The following is a 24,809-nucleotide window of genomic DNA, read 5'->3' as shown; positions in this document are numbered from 1 at the left end:
TCACGTCTTCAGGGTACCCACGGCCAGTCCGATCGCTTCCTTTCACAGATGAGGACGTTGAAGCTGCAGGTGTGATAGGCCTGCAGGTAGGGAGCAGGTCGGCCCACTGATAGAGCCAGACGTCCCCACATGCCAGCACTATGTTTCTTTTGGTTCCTGACATTTCCTAGTAATTATTTGAGGACAGTAAAATATAGGGCAACTAAAGCTGGATCCATGCCAGAAGCAGCAGGACTGTGGTTCCGGGGCCTGGCTTTTAGCAACTGACACCTCGAACCAATCTTCACGTAGATCCTTGCATGCGTACCCTGAAGAAGGCGCCCTCTGATGGCCCTTAGCCCGTCGGCCGAATGAGCACTGGGTTGAGAGCCTGCCCTGTAAGTCAGGAGGCCACATTTTAGTTATGAGACCTTAAGCATATCAATTAATCCTTCTGGGCCTTCTAGTTTTCTAATTATTAATGAACTCATCTGCCAAACATTTATTAGGCACCTTCAGTGTGCTCGGGCCCAGGTGCTGGGGATAGAAAAGCAAGACAAGGTCCTTGACGTTAAGGGGTTTTAAATCTAGTGTGATGGATCAGTTAAATAAATAAATGGACTCACGGGTTCTAGGTATTTGCATGGAGGTCTGAACAGGGTTGAGTGCGGACTCAGTTCTACCCTGGGAGTCAGAGGAGTAAAGGCTTCACGAAGGGCTTGAACCTGGTCAAGGTTGAGGTCAAGGATGAGGAGGAGGTGTTCATCTAGCTGAAGAGGTGGGGTGTGGAGATGGAAGGAATGGAACTTGGCCCCGAAGGCAAGAAGGAGTGGCCTGAGCAGAGGGATGGTGGCATGAACAAATGGGGAATATTTGTGATTCCTGGAGAGAGGATGTGATGTAGGGCGCAGGGAGAGGGATAGAGGCTGCCATGCATCAGGTCACATCACTCCATATAAAGGACTGTGGACTCTATTGTCTAGACCTGTGTTCTCCAACAGGGCAGCCACTGGCCACGTGTGGCTATTGGACACTTGAAATATGGCCAGTCCAGATTGAGATGGAAGTATAAAATTTCATGGACTTTGTATGAAAAAGAACATAAAATAGAGATCATTTTTATATTGATTACATGTTGAAATGAAAACATCCTGCATATGTTAGATGAAATAAAATACATTATCTAACTTGACCTGTTCCTTTTTCCTTTTTTTGAACACAGCCTCAGGACAATGTAAATTCCTTGTCACTCTCATGTATCAGTGGACAGTCCTGTCATAGACACTAGCAGGTCACTGAAGCACCTTTTAGAAGCAGGGAGGTGCAGGTCAGATTTGTGTCATAGAAAGCTCACTTTGGCAGCAAGTGGAGAATGGAGGCCGCGAGGAAATTATTGTAATGATCAGTAGGGAGCAGTGAGAGGCCCCTGAATTAAGATGGAGGCCAGGTGATAGGGAGGCTGGTTCAACAGGGTTTGGCGACAGCCTGCACATGAGCCTGAGAGAAGGCAGGAGTCTCCAGGTTGCTGCTGGGGTGGTAAACAGGTGTTTAGCTGTTGGAGGACCCTAGGCAGTTCACGTAATTTGTCTCTGCCATGGGCCACTTGTTCTGTAAAATGAAGATGTTGGGCTATTCTGTCTCTGTAGTTCCTTCTCCCACGACGATTTAGATTTCATTCCCTCTCCTGTAGACACTGGCAATGCCCCTGGAGGACAGAGGACTGAGAAGGACGTTCATGGAGGTGCTGATGAGTTCACTGACTTGAGATGACTGTGGATCTCTAACGTCCGGGTGACAGTTTGAGACAGAGTCACTTTGATTTGGGAGTTAGTGCATTAAGGTTAGGGAAGACTCCAGGGTGAATATGATCACCCAGGGAGGGGAGGTAAAAGGAAAGAGGCAAGCATCTGGCTCTGGGGAAAATAAACCCCTATGAGAGAGCATGGGAAGAAGTCTGAAAAGTGTGTCTTTATACCACCTGCCAACGATGACAGTGGTGATGCCTTAACCTTTGCAGACAGCCCTCTGCTCTGTGCCCAGAGGTCTTTCTTTCAGCAGAGACCCCCTTTCATTGGTTGATTTCAGAAGAAAACAAAAGAAGTCACCCCTAAAACAAAGCATGGTCCCCTTGAATGGAACTACTCGCATTGAGTGAGACAGTAAGAAGGGAATCTGTCCAGGAGTGATCTCACTTCATAAAGCTGGTGTGGTGAGGATAAGCCAGTCCAGCAGCCTTGCAGGGGCCCTTCGGTAATAGCATCGAAAGCAGTAGTGCTCCTTCTAGGGACTTAGTCTAAGAAAACAATCAGAGATGTATATAAGGCACACGCCCCCAAATGTTTAAAGCTGCACTTTCCTTAACACTAAATAAAACTGGGAGTAACCTAGGCTCCCAATCATGGGAAAGTGATGTGATAAATTATGAGAGATCCGGGTGACAGAAGGCTCCCGTAGGCAGTGTATATTTATTGACATAGAGAGATGTTCACAATATATTCAGTGGAAAAGCAGGTGACTGTAGGAAGGTTGTTTCTAGTTAGTGGCTGTGGTTTGTTTTCAGGACTGTCTAGCAGGGTGCCCGGACTGTCTAAGGGAGCCCACTCACTGATGCGTCCTCTTCTGGAAAGGGGATGATAATCACACCAAGGACAGGCTGTTGTAAAACCTATATGAGTTAATGTGATCCATGTAAAGTGTTTAGAACAGGACCTAGCACTTATAAGACCTCAATCTGTGTTAGCCTTTTTTTTTTCTTTCTTAACGATTTTATTTATTTGAGAGAGAGAGAGAAAGCAGGAGTAGGGGCAGAGGCAGAAGCAGCCTCCCCGCTGAGCAAGGAGCCCGATGCAGGGCTCCATCCCAGGACCCCGGGATCGTGACCTGAGCCGAAGGCTTGACAGACTGAGCCGCCCAGGCACCCCCTTAATTGCTATCTTTAAAAACATCTTTATTGAGATACAATTCGCATATCCTACAACCTACCCATTTCAAACTGAACAATTCACGGATATTTAGTATATTCGAAGAGTTGTGTAACCATCACCTCCGTTGAGTTTAGAGTATTTCATTCCTAGAAGGAAACTCTGCACGCCTCCTCGGTCCCCCCCACCCCGCCCCGGGACAACCAGTAATCCACTTTCATCCACTTTCTGTCTCTGTGTGGATCGGCCTAATCTGGGCATTCCATAGAAAGGGATTTATACAACATGTGGTCTTTTGTAACTCGTTCTTTCACTTAGCATTATGTTGTCAAACTCATCCATGCCCTAGCGTGAATCAGAATTTCATTGCTTTCTTATTGCAGGCAGCCTTCATCACTGATGCCATTACAAAGTTTGAAAATTTTCCCTACAAGGCAAACATTTGATTTCTATAACAAAGCACACTACCAAACTCATCTATCCCTCCTTCTGGTTAGGTTGAGTCTCTTGGAAGAGGGACAGCTTTTCCTTGTTTCTTTAATGTCTATTTCATTCCTTCAAAGTCTAAGTCAGCCACACGATGTTTGTTTTCAGATGCTGAGTCATATATAAGGTGCAGAGTGTTCTAGGTATGTGTTTTGAGAGGGAAGGACTCTGCTTCTCCTTTCACATCCCCACGGCCTGACTACAAAGCAGCACAGACAGGCTCCCTGGTGCATGTGCAGCTGTCTCAGACCTGACGGCCCAAAGACCCACTGCCTGGTTCCCTTCCACTTTCTAGAACTTACAGTACTCACACTGGAGACACCTGACTCCCCTGTCGTCCTACACGTTGTTTTCTTCCTCTCTTTTAAATCTTTTAAAAAATTTAGTTATAACTTTGATGTGGTATATGCTATTCATTTTAAATATAAAAATAGCATGCCACTATATTAAAAAATAATTTGAAGGCATACGATCTCACTGCCTTTATGGAACTATGTTTTCATTTTGGCATACTCTTTGGTGGCTGTCCACGTGTGTGCGCGTGCTCTTTAAAAATAAATGCAATTATAACGAACCAACAATTTTCCAACTACTAGTTTTTAGGTTCACATTGTAAACTGAACCCTGGACTGAGGGAGATCTTGGGCTGAAGCCAAGGCTGTGTTTGTGACTCTTATTATCCCAGAAAATAGGAAAGGGAAAACACAACGGCCTCTACAAGCATACATACATGCATACATGCAAAAACACATGGACCCAGGGAGAAAACTCACAAGACATATACCTGTTTCACTTAACACGTGTAAGGCTGGACTCTGTGAAATAATGTGATCCAAACAAGACAGATCTCAGAGGACGGGCAGACACAGACATCACACACACACACACACACACACACACACACACACACACACACACACCAGGATTCTCTCCTGGCCCCCAGCTCCCGCAATTTCTGAATGCTGGGAAGGAACTCTTGCAGAACTCAAAAGAGCTCTGTGAACCCTGCCCTGGGCTCCAGCCACCTGCCTCCCTTACAGTCCTGGCCCCACACCTGTGTGCGCATAGTTGCAGATGACCGTTCCTAGCCCTAAGTCCAGTGTCCTGACCCAAATTTCCCCAAGTCAGACCTGGTTCCTCCCAGTACCTTCCTTGGCCAGAGCCTGCACCAGCTCCTTTAGCCACCGGCTCTGCTCCCAGGGGCACTCTGTCATCAACAGGAAACCCACGGCGGGTTCCAGGGACAGAGGAGCTGTGCTGGTATCAGCAGCCTGGGTCAGCAGGCCTGGGTCAGCAGTCCAGTTTGGGCAACAGCAGCTGAGCTCCAGGTGTCCCTGTGCCCTGTGAAGTAGCCACAGTTACAACCATCTTGAGGCACTGGGAGAACTTCGAACAAGACCCTGTCCTTGAGCGCCAGGGCCCAGAGCCCGGCATAGAGCAGACACACTAACAGCGTTAGTCGCCTGACCCTCAGTTCCCTACCCTGCCAGATGGAGACACCCCTGAGTCTGCATGTTCCTAGGGGTGGCTACGAGGCGGACATGTGAAATAATTTGGACTGTGCTCTCCAATGTGAGATCTCATGACCGCTGGGCTGGAAGGTTCTAGAAACTTGTTAAGGCTGGACGATATCCCATTGTATGTATGTACCACATTTTGTTTATCTGTCCCTCCTTAGTAGGTACTAGCGCTGCTTCCACCTTTTGGCTATCATGAATAATGTCGCTATAAACAGTGTACAAAGAGCTGTTGGGGTCCCTGCTTTTGCTTCTTTTTTTTTTTTTAAAAAACATTTTATTTATTTATTCGACAGAGATAGAGACAGCGAGCGAGAGAGGGAACACAAGCAGGGGGAGTGGGAGAGGAAGAAGCAGGCTCACAGCGGAGGAGCCTGATGTGGGGCTCGATCCCAGAACGCCGGGATCACGCCCTGAGCCGAAGGCAGACGCTTAACCGCCGTGCCACCCAGGCGCCCCCCTGCTTTTGCTTCTTTTGAGTAGAAACCTAGAAGTGGAATTGCTTGATCAAGTGGTAACTCTTGGTGTAGTTGTTTGTTGTTTTGTGTTTGGGGGACCCACCATACCTATGTTCACCACAGAGGCTCCAGCATTTTCCATTCCCGCCAACAATGCACAAGGGTTCAGTTTCTCCATGTCTTCTCCAACACTTGTTATTTTCTGTTTCTTTTTTTAAATGATACCTGTTCTAACGAGTGTGAAGTGGTTCAATGTGTATCTTTTTGTTTAAGACATCTTTCAAAATGTACACAGTTATTTTGTGTGCATGTAAAGTTTTACATAAGTAACGTTATGTTACTTATCTCATCCTCTGGGTTACTGTTTGCCCTTGGAACTGTTTTTAAGATCCATCCATTTGCTTTGTGTACAGAGTACTCTGTTGCCTCTGATTTGCACGTGCTCTGTGGTGGGCACCAGCCCTATCCACGCTGTGTGTGCCGTGTGCTGTGTGTTTGTGGCAAGCTCTCAACATGGGTTACCGGATTCCTTACAGCAACCCTGCCAGGTACGTGTGAGTATTATTTCCATTTTACGGAAGAGGAAACCGACATACCGAGAGTTAAGGGACTTGCCCAAAGTCACAGAGCTGAAAGAGATAGAACTGGAAATTGAACCCAGCTCTGTCTGGTGCCGTGGGCGGGCTCTCACGTGTAAGGTGCTGCACGGAGCCACAGACCGAGGTGCTCTCTCAGGTGAGGGTTCTAGTCCTGCCTCGATTCTGACTTAGGTCCGTACTGCCCATCACCTCCCTTCACCAGATGTCACTTTATGTCTGTGTAACATGAAGACGTTACAATTTTAAAGCTCTTTCTAGATTTGCCACTTGTTGATTAAACACCCTTTAGCTAATGGAAAAAAATAATCAGAATTGAAGTCATGTGTTTGTTTCTCTCCAGTGTTCTACCTGGGAGCCATTCCAAATACATGAGAACCCTTTGGCAAGTCCATTTGCGAGGCAATTCGTGATAGGACTAACTACTCCCAGGGAAACAGAGTCGCTGCCTCGGGCCGCATCCCACCTCTCTTGAACTTTGCACTTACGGTGATGAAAAATTAACTGGGCTCATGTTTCCCTTCCAAGGACAAGCTCTGCAAAACCTGGCGTGGCTGGGCCCCAGGAGACCAGGCGCCAGAACAGAGTTCCTATCCATCCGGAGCCGCCCACCCATTCACCGCCCAGAGTCAAAGGAGCACGTAGGGTCCTCTTGGCACCAGGAGGAATCCATTCCTCAGCCCTCCTCACCGCTCGGTTGAAACTGGGCTTAGTCCTTCAACTCTTCTCGTGCAGAGACTAAGCCCAGAGGAGGAAGGACTAGCCCAGAAACAGCATTTGCTGGACTCACACGTGGGCTCAGCCCTGTTTTTCTGCATGCACAGCTGTCCCTGTCACACGGATGACGGCATGCAAAGGAAGTGCAAGAAAGTGTGGTTCAGCCACACTAACTAGCTGCTGACTAGTTATTTCCTCCCCTCGGGAAAATGGGAGGGCTGAAAGAGGAGCTCTTCCCAGGCCATGATTGGAGAGGGTCAGGGCCTTCCACTCCATTGAATTTTCAGATCTCTTTGGCTCCTGACCTCGGTGGAGCACATCGCCTACCTCCATGACACGCGGCTTCTGCCTGTGTGAAAGCATCGCAGGAGGGCACTTTTCACACGCTTTCTAGATTCACTGCTCTGCACAGTAACAACTGTTTGCTCCCTTCTTATAGCCGAGAGGAGATGCTCAGTGAGGTGAAGGGAGCCAGCACAGAAAGTCAGGTCAAGTCACTGAGGGAGCCTGAGGTCCTATGACTTTGTCTGACTGCCTCACGACAGTCCCATTTGAATGATTTGATATTCAGTTTAAAATTAATGTTTTACCCTGGGGTGATGCCTGCAGGGGCCCTTTCTCCCAGGCACACGCCTCCCATGCCTTGCTGCTTCTCTAGGCTGTGAGCTCCCTGAGGATAGGGGCCTTCATCTTCCTTTTCAGCCTTCCCAGAAACGAAGGGGAGAGCTGTCACACAGAGGCATCCCATAGATGCGGGTCTAACAGAACTGTTCTCCATTAACTGCCTATGGTAGCATCAGCCCCTGGGGCCCCAAGGTGGGGTTCTATCCCTTCAGAGCGCTTGACTGTTCGCAAAGCTTTTCACAGGAGATTCCCACAACTACCGCAGGAGGCTGAGAGGAAAGCTGTTTCTAGCGCTATTTAATAGGCGAGCAAACATTCCTTGTGCTGCCGCAACAGTTCACCCGGGTAAAGAACTTTTGTTTTGCAAAGAGCTCTATCAGTGATGTCACCTTTGCCTGCCAGGCCCCTGGAAGGCAGCGAGCTGAATACACAGGCAAGAATGTGGACTTCAGCCTCACAGAGCACTTGGTTCAAATTCCAGCTGCCTCGCTTGGAATCCTAAGGATTGTGTCGTCTAGGTGCCTCAGGTACCTCACCTGTGAATGGGAGACACCAGGACACCTACCTCAGGGGCCATTCTGAGGATTAACGCGGGGGTAGCATTTGGGCTACCTGGAATGAAGAAAGCCATCAATCCATGTTGACTGTGGTTTCCTTTTCTTCTTTTGATGACGGCTGGGACGAAGGGAGTGAAACGTCATGGTACAGTGGCTGCAGGGGACCCTAGGACTAGCCAGGAAAGGGGAGGCCCACTTGGGGTTCAGGGGTTCTCAGCGCCAAGCGGCAGGGGAGTTAGGAGGGGAGTGTGAAGAGCACAGCCCTCGGCAGCGGCTGACAGGCCTGTGGGAGGCCCTTCTCTCCAAGGCAGGGACCCCTGCAGCTACCGGGCTGATTTTGTGGATTGGGCCACACCTCACAGAGCTTTGTAACTCCCCACCCGCTAGCGGATAACGTCTTTCTCACCAGGGGGTTTCCTGCTGTTAAAAACAAACAAAGGCTGTAGACACCGGGCTTAGAGGCCTGGCAGGGGAGGGGCAGCAGGAGAAACGCCCTGAAGGTCAGGAGTAACCCCTGAGCGCAGCTGCGGGGGGTTGTGCGTAGAAGCCCTTGAATTCTGCGGGTGGGGAGACAATCTCCGGGCGCCCCAAAGTCCTGGTGTTTCTTTGCTTCCCACCAAGCCTAAGTTTGAATACAGAAACCTCCGAGTACACTCCCCTGTGCCCCACTTTTTGCAAGATCGCAGCTTTGGAAACAAAGTTTTGGGGGTGTCGAATTTCGGATTTTTCCGTATCACAAGATTGCAAACACCCAGTAATGTCATCTCCCCTCCCCCAAGGTAAATTCTAAAGTGCCCCCATTCATTCCTTCATGAACTCAACAGATGTTTTTGAGGCCCATTTTCTGCCCGGGACTTGATTCACAAGGCCCAAGGGACCTCTGGCTCCAGCAATTATCCACGGAGTCTCTGGGATCCCCAAATCCCCACTTCTGAGAGCCCCCCCATCCCAACTCTCTCCTCCGCACACAGCCTCGGGGTTCTCAGCCAGTGTGATCTCACCGATGAGAGGAAAACAAAAAACAAATCAGCTCCCGGGGCTCCAGCGCCGCCAAGGCCTCTGCCCGGGATCAGCCCGCGCGCATCCTAGAGCGCGCCCCGACTTCCTGGGCCTCAGCCTTCCGTGCGCCCTTTCTCGGACCGGGGTGCCCCCAGGGGTGCACCTCCAGCCTCTGGCCGGACGGCGCTCTCTCGCTGCCAGTCTGGCCCTCTCCTGCCCGCCACTGCAACCGAGCTTCCTGAGTGTGGGTGCTGAGAGTGGACGCCACGGCAGGAGCGCGGCCCTCCCCTCTCGCCGCTCGGTTCCCACGACTTCCTCCCGGCGTCCGCCGGACTCGAGGTCCGGGCCGCGCGGGGTCCTGCGCGCACCAGCCAGGGCCGCCGCCGGCCCGGGTCGCCCACGTGGGCGTGCTCTGCGCCGGGCGGGGGAAGGCCGGGCGCCCTCCCGGAGGCTGGGGGTGGGCAAGGCGCCCGGGGGCGGAGGCGGCGGGGCGCGGGGGAGGAGGCGGGGAGCCCCGGCGGCGAGGGGGCGGTGACAGCGCTTGGAAAGGAGGCTGCACGCGGATTTGCATGAAACACAGACTGNCCCTCCCCCCCCGGGCGCCTCTTCCTTCCCCCCGCCTCCCCCGCCGCCCTCCTTCCCGCCGCGGGAGCCGCTCGGGGCGCAGGGCCGCGGCGCCGAGCCCCGCTGGCTGCAGCGCCGCGGCCCGGCCCGGAGCACGGGCAAGTTCGCCAGGAGTTGAGGCGAAGTTTGGGAGGCCGAGCTCCCCTCTGCGCCCCCGGCGCCCCGCCGCGCCCAGCCCCGCCGGGGGCGCCCCTGGCAGCCCGCGCGCCCTCCCCAGCCATGTCGTCCATCCTGCCCTTCACCCCCCCGATCGTGAAGCGCCTGCTGGGCTGGAAGAAGGGCGAGCAGAACGGGCAGGAGGAGAAGTGGTGCGAGAAGGCGGTCAAGAGTTTGGTCAAGAAGCTCAAGAAGACGGGGCAGCTGGACGAACTGGAGAAGGCCATCACCACGCAGAACGTCAACACCAAGTGCATCACCATCCCCAGGTGGGGGGCCCCAGCGACCCGGGGGCGCGCCCGTCCAGCCCCCAGGCGCGGCGGGGCCGACCGGGTGGGGTTGGAGCTAGAGGGCTGGTGTGTGTGTGTGTGTGTGTAAGTGCGTGTAAGGGGGGAGCAGTGGGAACATGGTCCGGAAGGGGCTGGAGGGGGGACCCCAAACAAAACCTCCTCTGGATTTGCAAAGATTCAGAGCCTGGGTCTTCCACGGGGCACTCTCACTTCCAGACCTCACATTCGTTTTTCAGCTCCGGGGAAGGGGGGTACTGCTCAAATTGGCCGCCCCCACTCCGGGGAGCGGCGGGCTAGAAGTTGAGGCCCGCTTTGTTCAGCTCGGCGGGCCTGAGCCCCTCCTCCGCCGCCGCCTCCCGCCCCCGCGGCCCGCGCTCGTGGAGGTGGTGGTGTCGCTCCCTTTCTTTCCTTCAGTCCTGTCCCCCCACTTCTTTCCTCCGCAACAGGAATGCAGTCCGTACAGCTGGGGCTGTGGGTGAGGAGCGGGAGCCTCGTGATTGACAGATTCCTTCTTCGTTCTCTCTTTGCCTTCGGGATTAGCATTTTTATCGAGTATTTTTAGACTCGGTTGTGCCAGTCTCCCGCCCCCTCCGCACACACGCACTTTGGTTGCAGTGCAGTGCCTTCAAGCGAGAGACAAGTGGCAGAGGTTAGGGTCTTCTCTTCTCGCCCTCCCCTGACGATTTTTTGCCTGGCTTTCAGCCTGAGATTGTGGGCTGTTGGAGGAGAGAGCGAGCTTCGAGCTGATCAGATAACAAAACGCACCCCAAAGTGGGCCTCGCATCGGCCCTTGCATTCCTGCAGAGCCCTTCTTCCCAAAGCGCTTTGCCATCTGTCTGGACCTCCTTTTTCCTCCGCATCGCGCTAGCTAGGTCAGGCTGGAGCTCACAGATGGCTGATAGAAGGGGTCAATGACTTCTCTCCACTCCCCAGGGCCTTCTCTTAGTTTTGCTGCCCCTGGCTGGGAACGGGGGTGTGTGTGTGTTGGGGGAGGGGTAGGGGGTCACCTTAGCCTCCTGCCTCTCTCTGTGGGCCCCCTTTAAAGTCTGATTCTGTACCAAGGGAGTATGCGTGTGCAAAGGGGTGGGATGTCCTTGGGGGTCCCAGGCTGCAGAGGAATGAGTAGAGGGTCTGCAGGACTTGAGCCCCACAGAGACTGTGGGCCTTGCTGCTGGGCCAGGAGTGGACTGCATCCTTGGCCACCTGCTTGGGGCAGCTGTACTCGGCCTGCCAGCCCTGTGAGGCAGGCACAAAGCAACATCTGTCCACAGGAACCCAGAATGGGCCTCCTCTGGAAATAAATGCCACATATGGTGGGAGTGCTGACTTAAAAAGTAATATATTTTTTTTTAACTGGGTGGATCCAGTCAATAAAGGGGAGGGAAGGTGGTGTGTCGTCTGGGAAGTGCGCCCTGGGCGTGTGATCAGGAGCCAGAATTGACTTCAGAGGAGGTGGTGTGATGTGATGGGGTCGTGAGCTGTGGATTCTGGGCCCAGCTCTGAGTCTGAATTCTTCTTTATTCCTTTGGTTGGGGGGCGGGGGCAGGGTGAGCGAGTGTCATACTTCTCCCATCTGGGGAGGGGTGTGCAAAACGTGCCTTCTTACCTATCTGGGTGCATTGAGGACAAGTGCTTTGTGCCTTGAAACAGAAAAAAAAGGAAAGAAAGGAAGAAGAAAGAAAGAAAGAAAGGGAAAGAAAGAAAGAAAGAAAGAAAGAAAGAAAGAAAGAAAGAAAGAAGAAAGAAGGAAAGAAAGATGGAAAGGCATCAGTTATAAAATGATCAGCTGCACAAAGTGTTTTACAGTTTACAAAGCACTTTCACATGGTTTTAATGAGATCAAGAAAGAAAGAAACTCCTGGAAAAATAGATAAGGCCGTCAGAGTGCAGATTTATCTCCTTTTTAAAGTTGAGAAAACTGGAGGAGGGAGGTGAAGAGGTTTGGCTTAGTGGACTTGGGACTCTGAGCACATGTGCTCCTTTTCCTACCACGCGCTGCTCTCTACTTCGAAAGTTCTGACTACATTCTTTGCTGAATGCAAGAGCACTGTCAACTTGGGGGGGGGTGCAGCTCTGGATCTTTGTTGGTAAAGTTGCTCATATTCTGTCTTCGGGTTGGTGACTGGAGGAGAGCCCTTGCTTTCTCTTGCCTTGGTAGCGGTTTGCCCTCTAGGGAAGCTTAGCTAGGGCCTGCCTTTTCCTCCTCCAAAGTCCTCCACAGCTTGAGGCATAGGAACGCAGCGCTTTGGACGGTTCTGAGAGTTCAAGCTAATGCGTGCCTGGCCTTCCCACGGGACTGTTAGAATGAGGCATCTTCTACCTGCCTGGCAAGGGCTGGGTATGAAGGTAGATTTTTTTTTCATCTTTTCTTAGGGAAACCCAGTTGCTTGGGTGGATCCAGACAAAATGGATTTCCATCCCTGGATTTTGTGCCCACGCCTCTGGGTCACCTTGTCTCCCTTGGCAACAGCTGCCACTGTTTTGGTCGTGGGCAGGAAACTAAAGGCCACGTCTTGGGGAGGTGTCTAGCTGGCCTCCACATTAGTGATATCAGTGTGTCTGCTAAGCCCCAAAGAGCGTGGTGGTGTTTGTCAAGTTGTCTGCTCTCTCTACCCTACCTTTTATAATGAGGGCTTTGGAAAGTTGACCAGGGGAGATGTTTAACCTAGTTATCCCATGGGGTGTGTGTGGGGGTGGGGCACTGAGTGGTTAAAACTACCCTGGGATTTCAGGAGACCTCAGTCTGGGGAGATTTGACAAGCGTGTTTTGGCTAATATGTAATCATGATCAGCAGCCTTTGGCAAGGACAGCCGTATCCTAGGGTCTTCCAGACTGCATGCTTGTGTGTGTTACGCCGTCTCTAACCTCCCTCAGTGATCAGGAGAGCTGGAGCGATACAGGCTTACTGATACCAAGAATGTGAAAGAGACCCGTGCCAAGGAAGTGGTAAGAGCTTGATTTAGATACACCAGCAGAGAGGCTATCAGGATACTCAGAGGTCTGGCAGTCTGGGCAGAATTTAGACAAGTTGTATAACAGCATCTTCCTGGTCACCTGCCTGAGTATCTGAGTAAAGCAGCAGGCATCTTCCCGGCCTGGAGATAAGCATGGAGTCCTAGCATTTACCACGGAGAGGAAGAGAAGGTGTGCGCCTGCTAGGTCAGTAACCAGGGGCCAGGCACACTTAAGAATGACTTGTTTTGATGGACGCTGGTAACTTGTGCTTCCACCGACGGGCTTCATGCCTTGGCCCAGTTGTTGGGAGCTGGACCAAGCTTCTAGTCTGGTTTGTTTGGAAGGGAATCTGGGCTTTCTTGTGCCAACGTCCAGAGGAAAACGGGAGAATTGAACCAGACACTGGGTCTGACACATGTCATCTCCTCTTCTTCTGTGACTCTGTTCTTTGAACATGGCCTCCTCCTGTTAGCCACCTGGACTTCGCCAGGCTACTCTCACCCTAGGGAGAAAGGAAAAAGATCGTCATCTTTAAGGCTCCTTTCTCAGACGTCTGGGGGCAGACCTATTACGAGGGCTGCAGGAGTGGCTTCTTTTTAATACCCTCTTGACCTCACTATCTCCTGTCCACCCACCTCTCTCTCTCACTGCTGCTAAGAGCACCATTCCGGTCTAGCCCGTGGGAAGCAAGCCCACTTCTGGCTGCCAGGGAGGTGGTCCATCCACTCCTTTCTCTGGTTAACCTTGATTAAGGGAGTTTCATACAGGGAGCGGGGCAGAGGAGGGGACCGCAGACCACGGTAGCTGACCCTGGGGGCTGGCTCCGAGCTCCGGCTGAACCTAGGAGCCACTTGATGTTCCCTTGACATTTGGAGCCTTGGAACTTGCTGCTTACACTCAGGACTTAACTGTTTGGGCCCATCATGTTACAGACAATGCTTTGCTCACAGATTCTGATCAGAGGTTACGGGGTTGGATCTTGTTGATTCATTGATAGTTCTTGGCCCCCTCCCAGGTCTGAGTCAATATTCCAGGCAATGGGAGAGGAAGCACAGGTAAATTTGAGATGGCCCCTGCCTGTGAGGACCTTCCGCTTCAGTAAGGGAAACATTAATAAGGCATTATTTGGGGGTCTAACTGCTATTTTGTTTTTATTCACCCCCATCAGAAGAAAAATGAGTTCTAGCATGGAGTGATTCGAGGGTGGGGATGGGGACTATAATGTGCCTTTTAAATATTGTCGAAGTCACTGTTAGAAAACAAAATAATGTCAGCCATTTGTTTTTGCCAGAAAAAGCACAGAATTCAAGTCCTGGATCTTGCCATTTTAATATCTGGATGGATTTAGGAGTTCCCTTTAATGTCTCAGAGCCTTCATGGCTGCACCTGTGAAATCAGGATGATATAAGGCCTATGGAAATGTTTTGTAAACCAGGGAGTTTGACAGATATGAGTGTTATGTTTTTAGCCTTCTGTGTTTATCACTCAGTCATTACTAAATTATTTACTCATTTGTTAAATACCTACTACCATGCACAAGGCAGGACACTGGTTCGCAAGGAGCTCCCTGTCCAGAGGGGGAGAAGGACTTGGCCAAAGATACAGGAAATGAGCTGTAGCTGAGGGATGGACGAAATGCCCAGGGACATGGGGACAGACCGTTAATTCTGTGGGAGGGGGTAGGGAGAGGTGGGAAGGGTCAATGCGAGGAGTTATTATCCAAAGGAAGTTTCTGGACTACAGTGTGATCATGTGAATTTTTGGGTACGTGGTGATACCGGTCTACAAGAATGAGGATGTCTTTATCTTCTGTCTTTTGCTAAACTGAGTACTGTCGTACTTCAGGGCCTGCGCGGAAGGGCGAGTGACCTGTGTGCAGTATTTACCCTGCTTACAGCATTCTCTCTTTGAAGTAAAAAGTAATTTAGTATTGCAAACCTGAAATTCAGGTTTCCTCCGTGGGAACGGTGACTTTAGGTATGTTAGCTCAGAATGTAACAAAGAGTGTCAATAAAAACCGGATAACTTCTTGATGATTGTGGATACTTAGAATGTCAGCATTTTGGTGTGAGCTAGCTTGTTAGGCCTCTGGTTAACGCTTGCTGAACTAAATCCTGTAAGCCCGAGTTTCTGCGTGGACATAAGAGCTTTGAATGATCTATTTTTAAAAATCTCTGCAAGGATGTCAAGTTTCAAATAACCATTTTAATCATGGGGAAAAAGTCAGCCAATCCAGTAGTCATTTAGTTCTGATGAGAAATGCAAGAGGCTGCTGAAATCGAGAGAATGCGGCTCGAGCTTATCACATCAGGAATCCAATTAAAACGAGTTTTTGAAAAATAAATATTGGTTTAATAATGTAAACTTGTAATTGCTGTATTATTTTAATGGAAATAAAATTAACATGATTTAATGGACTGAGCGACCATTAATTTTCACTCGTTAGTTTATTAGGGGATTTTAATGCCATGTAATGTACAATACAGCCGTTGTTCTGTGTGGGCTCCTTTATGAAATAAATAGGACCAAGCAGCGCTGGGCTTTAAAAATTGAAATCAGACTTTATTCCCACTACCTTATTCTCCCATCTTTCTTTTTTTTTTTAAGATTTTATTTATTTATTTGACAGAGAGAGACAGCGAGAGAGGGAACACAAGCAGGGGGAATGGGAGAGGGAGAAGCAGGCTTCCCGCCGAGCAGGGAGCCCGACACGGGGCTCGATCCCAGGACCCTGGGATCATGACCTGAGCCGAAGGCAGATGTTTAAGAGCCACCCAGGTCCCCCTCCCATCTTTTTTATCCACGTTGCCTCCAGCCTCCTATGCGTGCTGTTAAGTTCTCTGAAGTGGGATACAGCTTTCTCAATCAAAAAGGCTCATGATTAGTCATAATTAGCTTTTGTCCTTTTCTGCATTGAGGTATTGACCTATTAAAAAAACAAAACAAAACAAAACAAAAAAACTCTGCCCCCTTCCCCAAATCCACATCTGATATTAGTTGGCTGGGAGAAGAAGTGCCCAGGAAGCTTGCTCCTGAGGGCAGCCTGCTGCGCATGCCCGGGGGTGGGAGCTTTTACCACCTTGTGCAGACAGGAATGGCTGGGCTGTGTTGGATGGTACTAGCTCCTCCCCAGAGAGGGCAGGGACCCATCTAGTGACCACTGAGAGGTTCCTGGCCATGGAGCCCTCAGTGTCTCCACCTTCAAGCCCAGTGGTTCCTGGAAACAGTTGGAAATGGCCATGTTAACCCCACCCCGCAGAAATTTGGTTTCTAATTTTACTCTATGCCAAGTTTCAGAACAAAGATCCCCAGAGAACTCGTCCCGTTCATTTATCTGCTTTCCTGCATTGTCCCTACCTGGAGCCAAACCCCATGCTAGGTGGCGGGGGTGATGTAGTGAAGAAGACAGGCACCATCCCTACCCTCTGGTAGCTTCTAGTCCACTGGCTGCCAGCATGGGTTCTTTGCATGTGTAATAATGCTGTAGGTGTTCCCCCTGGTGAATCTGTAAATACTGTTTTCTTGATGCCAGAGAGCCGAATCCCTCAAGCTCTATGGTTTACTGACTCCTGACGGGTAATTTGCGTGTGCGCCCGTGCGTGTGTGCATGAGTGTGTAACATTATTCTTTGTTTTGATTTAATTAACAGTTTTAGAAATAACAAATCTGTAGGACAAGTCACACTATCCGCTGGTGATTATCCGAGGCCTCTGCTTGTAAACAGCAGCCAGCCACAGCGGCACATTGCTGCAGAATGTTTTGACAGAGAGACTCAGTTGAAAATGAAAACACAGTAGAAGCCTATTAATTAAGAAGTTTGGCTAATTCTGGACTAGGCTAAAGTTTGTTTAGCAGGCTTTTTCTCCCCATAAATGCTGTCAAAGAAAATTTCGTTATAAACAAGGTTTTTGGGGTCATTTTGGAGGCAGGAGTCAGCAGACCTGGGTTAGGTTCTAGGCTGAGCTCTGTTTCAGATTGCCTGTGTGACCTGGGGCAAATTGCTTAACATCTCTGGGCCTCAGATGTTCTCAGTTCATAGGTGAGCTAAGCCTTATTGGAGGGCCTTTCTAACACTAACGTGGTTTTCATGCAAGCATTTCAGGAGCTCCCATTTGCATGCATTCAGTTGAATAATAGATCACAGGTCTTTCTTAATTATTAATGTCCTAAGAGCCTATCAGTCTGGTGCCAATTAATGCGTACAAATGAAAATAATAAAACTGTAATCCAGTCTTAATTTTGGTTATGGTACCCTTCTCTCCTCCCAGCCTCTCCCTTAGACCCTGTGAGTCTAAATCCCTGAAATTTAACTACCAAGGAATATAAAAACTGAATTCGAGGATAAAGACATGAAGGCTGTGTGTCTTGAGATGCAGCAAGCAATTTTTCGTCTTTTGTTGCTATTTTTGGCCATTCTCAGAGCAGGAAGTTTACTTACACTAATGACCACAGACGCCTAAAAATGGTGAAATGTTAAGAGGTGGGCATTATAAAGGATACCTGTGGAAAATGTTTGCTCATATGTCAGAGCTTACCCAGGAAGCCTCCTTTATTTATTTTCAAGCACCTATATAAAGAAAGGCTATACTTGATTTTGAAAGCATTGTGCCTTTTGTTAGGAGGTTACATGTTGAAACCCCAGCTAGGGAGTGAAAAGTGAGTCTCCCCTGAAAAAGTACTTTCTCAGTATGCCATGGCCCTCCATGCTGACACCAGGCAACTTTGTCTCCTGTTGCTTTGCTCACAGTTGAGGACGGGAGTACTGTTTAAGACACACCGTGTAAGGGTTTACCTTTGAAACCGTGGGAGCTGTAAATCTGGTTGCTTTTGCTGCTCTATGTTGCGTCACTGATTGCCAAGCCAAGTTGTAGCTCTGAGGTGTCACTTTTTTTTTTTCTTTTAGACTGGACTCTTGAAAATAGTGATGCTTTTTGGGTGTGTGTTTTTTAAAGGTCTGTTTTTACGCTGTCACAGCTCAAAAACGCCAAAAGGCATTTTTTCCTTAAAAAATCACCTCTGGGCTAAGCCCAACTGTGGAGTAATGGATCCAGAAAGACTTTTTGAGTAGTTTCAAGTGGCTGAAAGCAGGCACGGATGATGGAAATTGGGTTTTTTCTTCTGCTTCCAATCGTTCCCGTTGTAAAGTCTCTCTTACCCTTGTTGAATTCGGGCTCAAGGTGAGCCTTATTTCTCCTTGTGCATGGGAGGCCAGGGTGAGTTAGTTTGCCCTGCTATCCCTTTAAGTTTTTGCACGTAGCCATTTATCTCTAACCAAACAGATTCTTAAAATATTACCTGGGGAGCAGGGGTGGGGGGGGGCGTGGGTGGACAGGAAAAGCCTGGTAATGAAGAAGGAGCAAAGGGCGCTGGAGTCTGACAAGCCTGGGTCTGAGCCTGCCAGTTGCTGGCTCTGTGGCAACCGTGGGTACATTTGCTTCAATTTATTGAGCCTGTTTCCTTATCTGTAAAATGGGGATGGGACCGCCATAAATCAACCAAAATGACATAAGAGAGATCAAGCCCTTGGCCCATATTCACAGCTCGTAGCACATAGTAGGTGCTCAGTAAACACTCATCTTTCCCTTTCAAGGGGGATATTTGACAGATAGTGTCGGTCGATTCCAGCAGAGGACACCCCCCCCCACCCCCGCTCACTGTTTGGAGAACCTCTGTTTACATAGTAACAGCATCCACCCCATCGATCAGCAAGGGCTCCCAAGCATGGCACTTGTTGGGGGAGGGCTGGGCGAGCCACTGAAAGAGAAACAATTCATATTCTTGGGTGGTTCTGCCCTCCCGCTCCCCTTCTTTATTGTCATTTAAAAAATTGTTTGGCTGACTAAAAATAATAGTATTGAAAACAAACTTTGGTGAATCAGTGCTCCCGGGGCGGGGGATGGGTGGAAGACGCCGGTGACTCAGGCCCTCGTCACTGATAGCCCGCCCGAAAGTGTGTGCAAGTGCGTGGTGTTTACTGTCGCTGGGGGTTTTGAGACCCGGCTGGAAAGCAGTTCCGGTCCCAAGTACCACCTTACCAGTCGGCTTGGCCGTCAAGTAAGGATGGTCAGCCCCGGCTGACCATGGCTCCGAAATGACCTAGACGCGGGTGGTGGTAGCCTTGACTGCCCTTAGGTGTGCGCAGGAGAGGACTCATGCCTCCAGGGCTGGGCTTTGGCCCTCCTTCTGGCTGTGCCCTCCTTCTGGCTGTGCCCTCCTTCTCAGGCGGCGGAGCTGTAGGGCCAAGGGGTGGCCCGTCTGGAGCTGGCATCAACCCCTCCCAGGCTGTGCTTTGGGTCCTGACCCTTCAGCTCCTTGCCCCGGTGGTCTCAGGACTGCTTCCAAGTCCTGTGTGGGCTTCCCCTAGATCCATCTGCCCAAGGAAGGGCATACGGCCTCGGCCATGGACGTGTGTGCCCCTGCGGGCCTGACGTTCTGACAAGGCGTGCAGGGCAGTGGGATGGAGGAGTTGGGTGGAATTCACACTCGTGGCGTCTGTATGGGTGTGCACGAAGCCCCTCTGAGTGTGTGTGATGGTGCCAGGGGGTGGGCTGCCATTCGGGCCCGGTTCTCCCTGAATGTCCGCATTCCACCGTGAAACCAAGGGGTCGGGGAACTCTAAATGCAAACCTGGCCTTCCAAGGTGGCCTGAAGGTATTTGTCAAGGTAGGATAGAATATATTCTATGTATCAGTTCATTACCTTGACTTGTATCTTTTGAACATGACATATGGCACGCGGGCCTTTGCATGTCCTCTGCTTGGGACCCACCAGTGGTGGGGCAGGCCTGTTTCTGGCACCTCCTGTCTGTTGTGGAGCCACGACTGAGGCCCAGCCTCGGTGGTACCACTGTATGGACAAGACTCTGGGGACTTCCACAGGGATTGATTTCCTTCACCTTGAACCTGGATCGGTGTGGATTACGGCTCAGGGAGAAGGCGATACGTATTGTAGCCACCCGTCTCAGAAGTGGAGCCGAGAGCCACATGCCCACTGGCACATTTGTTTGTTGATGCATTTATTGGGCACTGACTTTGTGTTGGGCCTCAGGGGCTATGGTGACATAGAGGAGAGGTCCTATCTCTGAGCTGCACGGGGGCATAAAGAATCCCACCGACCACAGTGATGGGCTTGTGGGACAGACATTCTAGTAAAGGTCACATCAGTGTTGATTTGGGAGCCCAGAGGAAGAGCAGCTCTCTTTTGGGGGGGAAGGCAGGAGGCTTCCCGGAGGAGGTGGTACTCCAGGAGGACCTCGATGGATGGATAGAGCATGCGTGTGGGGCAAAGGCCGCCTGGCGCACTGGCCAGATAGAGCACAGAAGGGCATTTTGGGGTGGTCAGAGCGTGGAGGGGGTGTGTGGCCATAAAGGAGCCGGGGAAGGCTACTGTAGGCCAGGCTTGGCGTTTGGACCTTTCTCTTTGAGTACCTCGGGGATTTTCAAGTAGGGGCCAAAGCCACTGCTGGGTTGGGACTTCATTTCCTCCCCCACCAGGCGGCCGGTAACAGCAGTTTTTCTGCCTGAGTTATCCAGGTCAGAGTCATAAACCCTTACACTACCATGTGGACAGTGTTAGTCTATGTCTGGGCCCGGGTGAAAATAGGGTTTTGTTTGCCGTCAGGAGAGAAGACTAGCTGTCCAGCCAGGAGGGCTCCGGGAGCCCAAGTGTTCAGGTAATGAGCTGGTGAGTCATGCCTGCCTCTTGCCATGAATTCCTTGGGAAAGCGAGCCTAGTGGTGACTGGTCCCTTCAAGCAAAGGCCTAGAGACCACATCTCGGTGTCCCCCTTGACGTCCCCTGTGCCTGGCACAACACCTTAGGTGGAGTGTCCCTGGACAGTGTTCTTTCGTTTCTTCCTTGATGACCGTCTAGGCCAGCAGGCCTTCCGCTTCCTGACCACACTGCAGTCAGCAAGCGTGCCTCCGTTCTCTCCTGCAGACTCACAGAATACTGTGTCTTAAAAGAGCAGATTATATTCCCTGATAAGAGAGCAACGTCATTTATTTAAGTTAGTGTTGTTCATTTCTTTTCTTTTCTTTTTTTTTTTTTAAGTTTATTTATGTTTCTTAGTCATCTCTGCACCCAACGTGGGGCTCGAACTCACAACCCTGAGATCTAGAGTCACACGCTCTTCCAACTGAGCCAGCCAGGCGTCCCAATGTTGCTCATTTCTGTTAGCCCTGAGAGCAAGCAGAAAACATGCTGACCATTTAGAGATGGGATACAACTTACCGTATCTGGTTAGAGTCAGCTTTCTGTTGGAGTTGTCAATGGAAGCCGACAGATTTCAGAAGATAAAGTTTTGTGTCCATGGACTGCTCATGGTTCATGGAACATTTTTGAAAAGGCCAATCGAGCCCTACTTCTGAAGGGACAGCATAGGACAGTGGAGAGCTCTGGGTTTATGTTCAGGAGATCCACGTTCAAACCCCTGCTCCCCCCTTGCTGCTTTGGTGACACGGAGATGTCACCTTGCTTCTTTGAACCTCCTTTCTTCATCAGTAAAATGGGAACAATAATACCTTCCTCAGTAGGATTATTGACGTTATTTATGTGGATAAGCTATGCATTCAAAGCTCTTGCAGGCTGGAAAATGTTACAGTGTCACTTCCTATTTCTTTATGAAGTGCAGCTCTGTCGTATTGCTAAAGATGCTTTCTGACGGAGACGGACTAAGGCTTGCAAATCCACGCCCAGATTTTCACAAAAGCCTTAGAGAAAAATCACGAAGAATGTGCACAGTTTAACTGGAGTATGAACTCAGGGCGTGCGTGCTCTGGGGCCCGGTGCCAGAAGCTGAGGTGAGCTGATGCTCTGGGCCTCACCTGAGGAATTGACTCAGTTGTGTTGACCTGGGGCCCGTCCCCTGAGCCCTCTCACCTTGGCGGGGGCAGCATGAAGTGAGTGCTGACTGTATGCTAGATGCTAGCATGGGCCACCGATCAACTGGTTGGTCTTCTCTCCCCATCTATAGTTCTCTGAGAAGGATGGTTACTCATGTTCCCAGGGGAGGGGCTGAGGCGTTGAGGGGTCAGTGGCAGAGCAGCAATCTGAGCTCAGATCTCCGGTTCCTGACCCCGGCTGTCTGCCCCCCGGCTCCCCAAGAAAGGGCTACCATTCTTACCATTTTCAGTCTCATAAGCATGTCCAGGTGATTGCCTAGGTAAGTGGCTTTAGGTCTCGTGCTAAGAGTTGGAGCCGGATTTTGTCTCAGAAGTCCTAGCCCTTCTAGAATCTAGGGTGATGACAGAATGTATCGACCAGACTGGGACACTTTTAAGAGTGAAAAGGGGCACTGCTGTTATTAGTTATGGCCGGAAAGTGAGCATGAGCCTGGACAGTCCAGCCAACCTGCCAAGGTAACTGGGAGCATTAGCTCAGCCCGTTCACATGGTACTGCTAAAGCGTGAGAGACTGAGTTACTTACTGCAAGTCCAGGAGAAGTGACCTTGCCTAAGGTCACTTAGCAAGTTGGCAATGTAAGATTTGAAAATGGGATGAGGCCTTAGAAATAATCAAAGTGAGGTTATCGCCAGAGCTTCCTTAACTGGAGTGGGAGTTAGGGAACGTTTGGCTCTGCTGGTGGTTACTCTGAAGGGAAGGGGACAGAGGGCAGAGGTGGGGGGGGCAGCGGGAAGATGATAAGGCATTCAGCTGGCTCTAGAACGTCTGTGTCCTCTATAGGCCATGTCCCTTCAAAACCCAGGAGATGCCCTCAGGCTCAGTGCAACTGAGATGATATTTAATGGCCAGGAGCGGAGACTTCTTCTGGAAGCTGACCTCTCCTGCTCCCCTTTTCCATTTTAGAGGCCTCAAGGATCCCACTGGCCGGTGGCTGGTGCAAGTTTAGTGGATAATCCTTCTGCTGGGGAATTTTGGAAGGCATTGAGGAAGGAATTAAAAATAACAGCAAGCATGCCTTTTCTTTCTCTTTGATTGTGGTAAATGCATGGAATGTGCCAGGGCCTCTGTAAAGCACATGGCCCCAAATAACCCCTTTGCCAGTGGAATTCTGTAGAGAACATGGAAGGGCTAGAAGCCATTCCCCCGCTGCTTTATGTTCTCAGGATTTGTTCCTGTGATCTTCTCCTGCTCCGAATCATTTGTTGGAAGTCTGGAGAGGGACTTGAGTCCTCTCCGTTCTCCAAGCTAACGGCTGTTGTAGGCGAGGCCCTGTCTGATGAGCTCTAAGGAGCGCAGCTGGAGTGACAAAGAGGACCAGTCGCAGGCTGAGAAAAGGGAAGTGTAAATTCAAGCCAAACTTGGCAGCACTTGCTTGGAGAACTCGAGCTGATACTGTGGAGCTCTGGTCATCATCCTTTGTGGCTACGCCGTTTCTTATAAATAGAACAAGATGCATTCTCACCCCCCCCTTTCTCTACCCCACAGACACAAGGAGGCATGTGTGTGGGTGAGTATGGGCAGGGAGTATTAATTATTTATGTCCCAGTTCTTCGGAGAGACATCGTGGGAACTGGGCCCTGGGCTCCATGGAGATGACCAGGCCATCTCGTGGGTAAGGCTGAAATCCGTTGCCGAGCTCTGGCAGTCCTAACCATTCCACCCTCTCCTCCGCAGCAGAGGCCCTCGGTCCCTCCTGCCTGGTACTGCACTAAGCCAGTTGGCCCTTCCCTCTCTGGTCCATCCTGTAGCCTATATTCTGTATTGGGGCCAGACCCACTGCATTAGGATACTTTGGGCTGCAAGTCACCTGAAATCCAGTGGACACCTTCAGCAGTGGGGAGGTTTATTCTGTCTGTGAAGTTTGGAGGCAGGGAGGTTTCAGGCTTCAGCAAGGACTTGGGAGCCTTCTGTCTTTCTGCTCTGCGGTCTTCAGCCTGAGGGTTTCTGCCTTCAGGCTCCACCCCTCAGGGTCCCGGATGGCCAGAGCTGCTCCAGGCACTACTCTTTTTGCACATCCAGGGGGCAGAAGAGGTTGCTTCTCCGTGGGGGTCTCTCTCTCCAGGAAGAGCCTCCTGGGGTCTCGTTGGTCAGTGTCGTGTCACGGGCAGTCATGGCACAAGTAATGGATTGTGAGAAGCCTCTCGAAGTCAAGGATGGAGGCCCTTCCTTTGACTCATTACGGTACTTAGCACCTGCTAGGCGCTGGTGAATTTCAGTTAGTGCTTGTGGATTGCTGCTTACCTTCTCCGCCTGGATTCCTGCACACTCACGGGCTGTCTTGCTGCTTCTGAGGTTGCGGTGGAAAACCATTCAGAGACCAGTTCCTGCCCCCCACAGAGCTTACAGCTGAGAGGAGATGGAGAAACAGTTACGTAACCGTGTGTGGAGTGTCTAGTGGGTGGATTGTGGCCTTCGGCCATGCGGCATCTTTGGGAGAGGTGTGAAATTGGGGTTCAGGGAGACAAACGGATGTGTGACTCACAGGGAAGACCCCTGGAGGCCTCCAAAAGCCATGCCTGAGCGTGTCATCTTGTGACCCAAGCCAGGTGGCTTTAAGCAGTTCTGTCTCCACCCCTCCAGTCTGTTTTCCTGTTGACAAAATGAAGGCAGAAACTTGCCCTTGGGTATGGAGCGGGGGAAGGGCTCAGAGCTGAGCGCCTCCTGCCCCCGGGGGAAATTTTCTAAAGGTTCTTGTGGTATTCTAACTTCAAAACCCTGTGCAATTTAATGGCACGCTTAACATCTTTGTGAATCTCACCGGCTTTGAATCTGCTGGAAACTTTCTCTGAAAGCATATAGACGAAGAAATGAGAATTCTATAAATGTTGTAGCGGTTAAAAACAAACTGCTGGTTGATTTATGTAATTTTGGGGGTTGTTTTCTGGTGGAACTTTCGGCAGAGATGGAATACCCTGGAGTCTTCCTGTCACAGAAAGCTAATAACTGACTTCAGGTTGGCAAATGCATTTCCATTCCAATTCAGAAAAAAAAAAAACCACCAAAAACCCAGAGAGCCTGTCCCAAGG

General features: G+C 50.5%; 1 protein-coding gene across 2 annotated transcripts in view; it reads left to right on the top strand.

The window, feature by feature from the left end:
- The first annotated feature begins 9,458 nt into the window (after positions 1-9,458).
- Positions 9,459-24,809, top strand: part of SMAD3 (SMAD family member 3) — a 116,310-nt gene continuing 100,959 nt past the window's right edge. Inside the window, exon 1 of one of the 2 annotated variants that reach the window (XM_034660779.1) lies at positions 9,459-9,903. Coding sequence is in view for 1 of the 2 variants with exons in the window: in XM_034660778.1 (XP_034516669.1) it covers positions 9,698-9,903 (206 nt within the window). In the remaining variant the exon portion in view is untranslated. The remainder of the gene's footprint in view (positions 9,904-24,809) is intronic. The other variant, XM_034660778.1, reaches the window with a different exon arrangement.

Source organism: Ailuropoda melanoleuca, chromosome 5 (genome assembly GCF_002007445.2).
Source record: "Ailuropoda melanoleuca isolate Jingjing chromosome 5, ASM200744v2, whole genome shotgun sequence".
In the NCBI taxonomy this organism is placed as follows: domain Eukaryota; kingdom Metazoa; phylum Chordata; class Mammalia; order Carnivora; family Ursidae; genus Ailuropoda; species Ailuropoda melanoleuca.
Note: the sequence above shows the minus strand (reverse complement) of the source record. Positions and strands in the feature narration are given on the sequence as shown.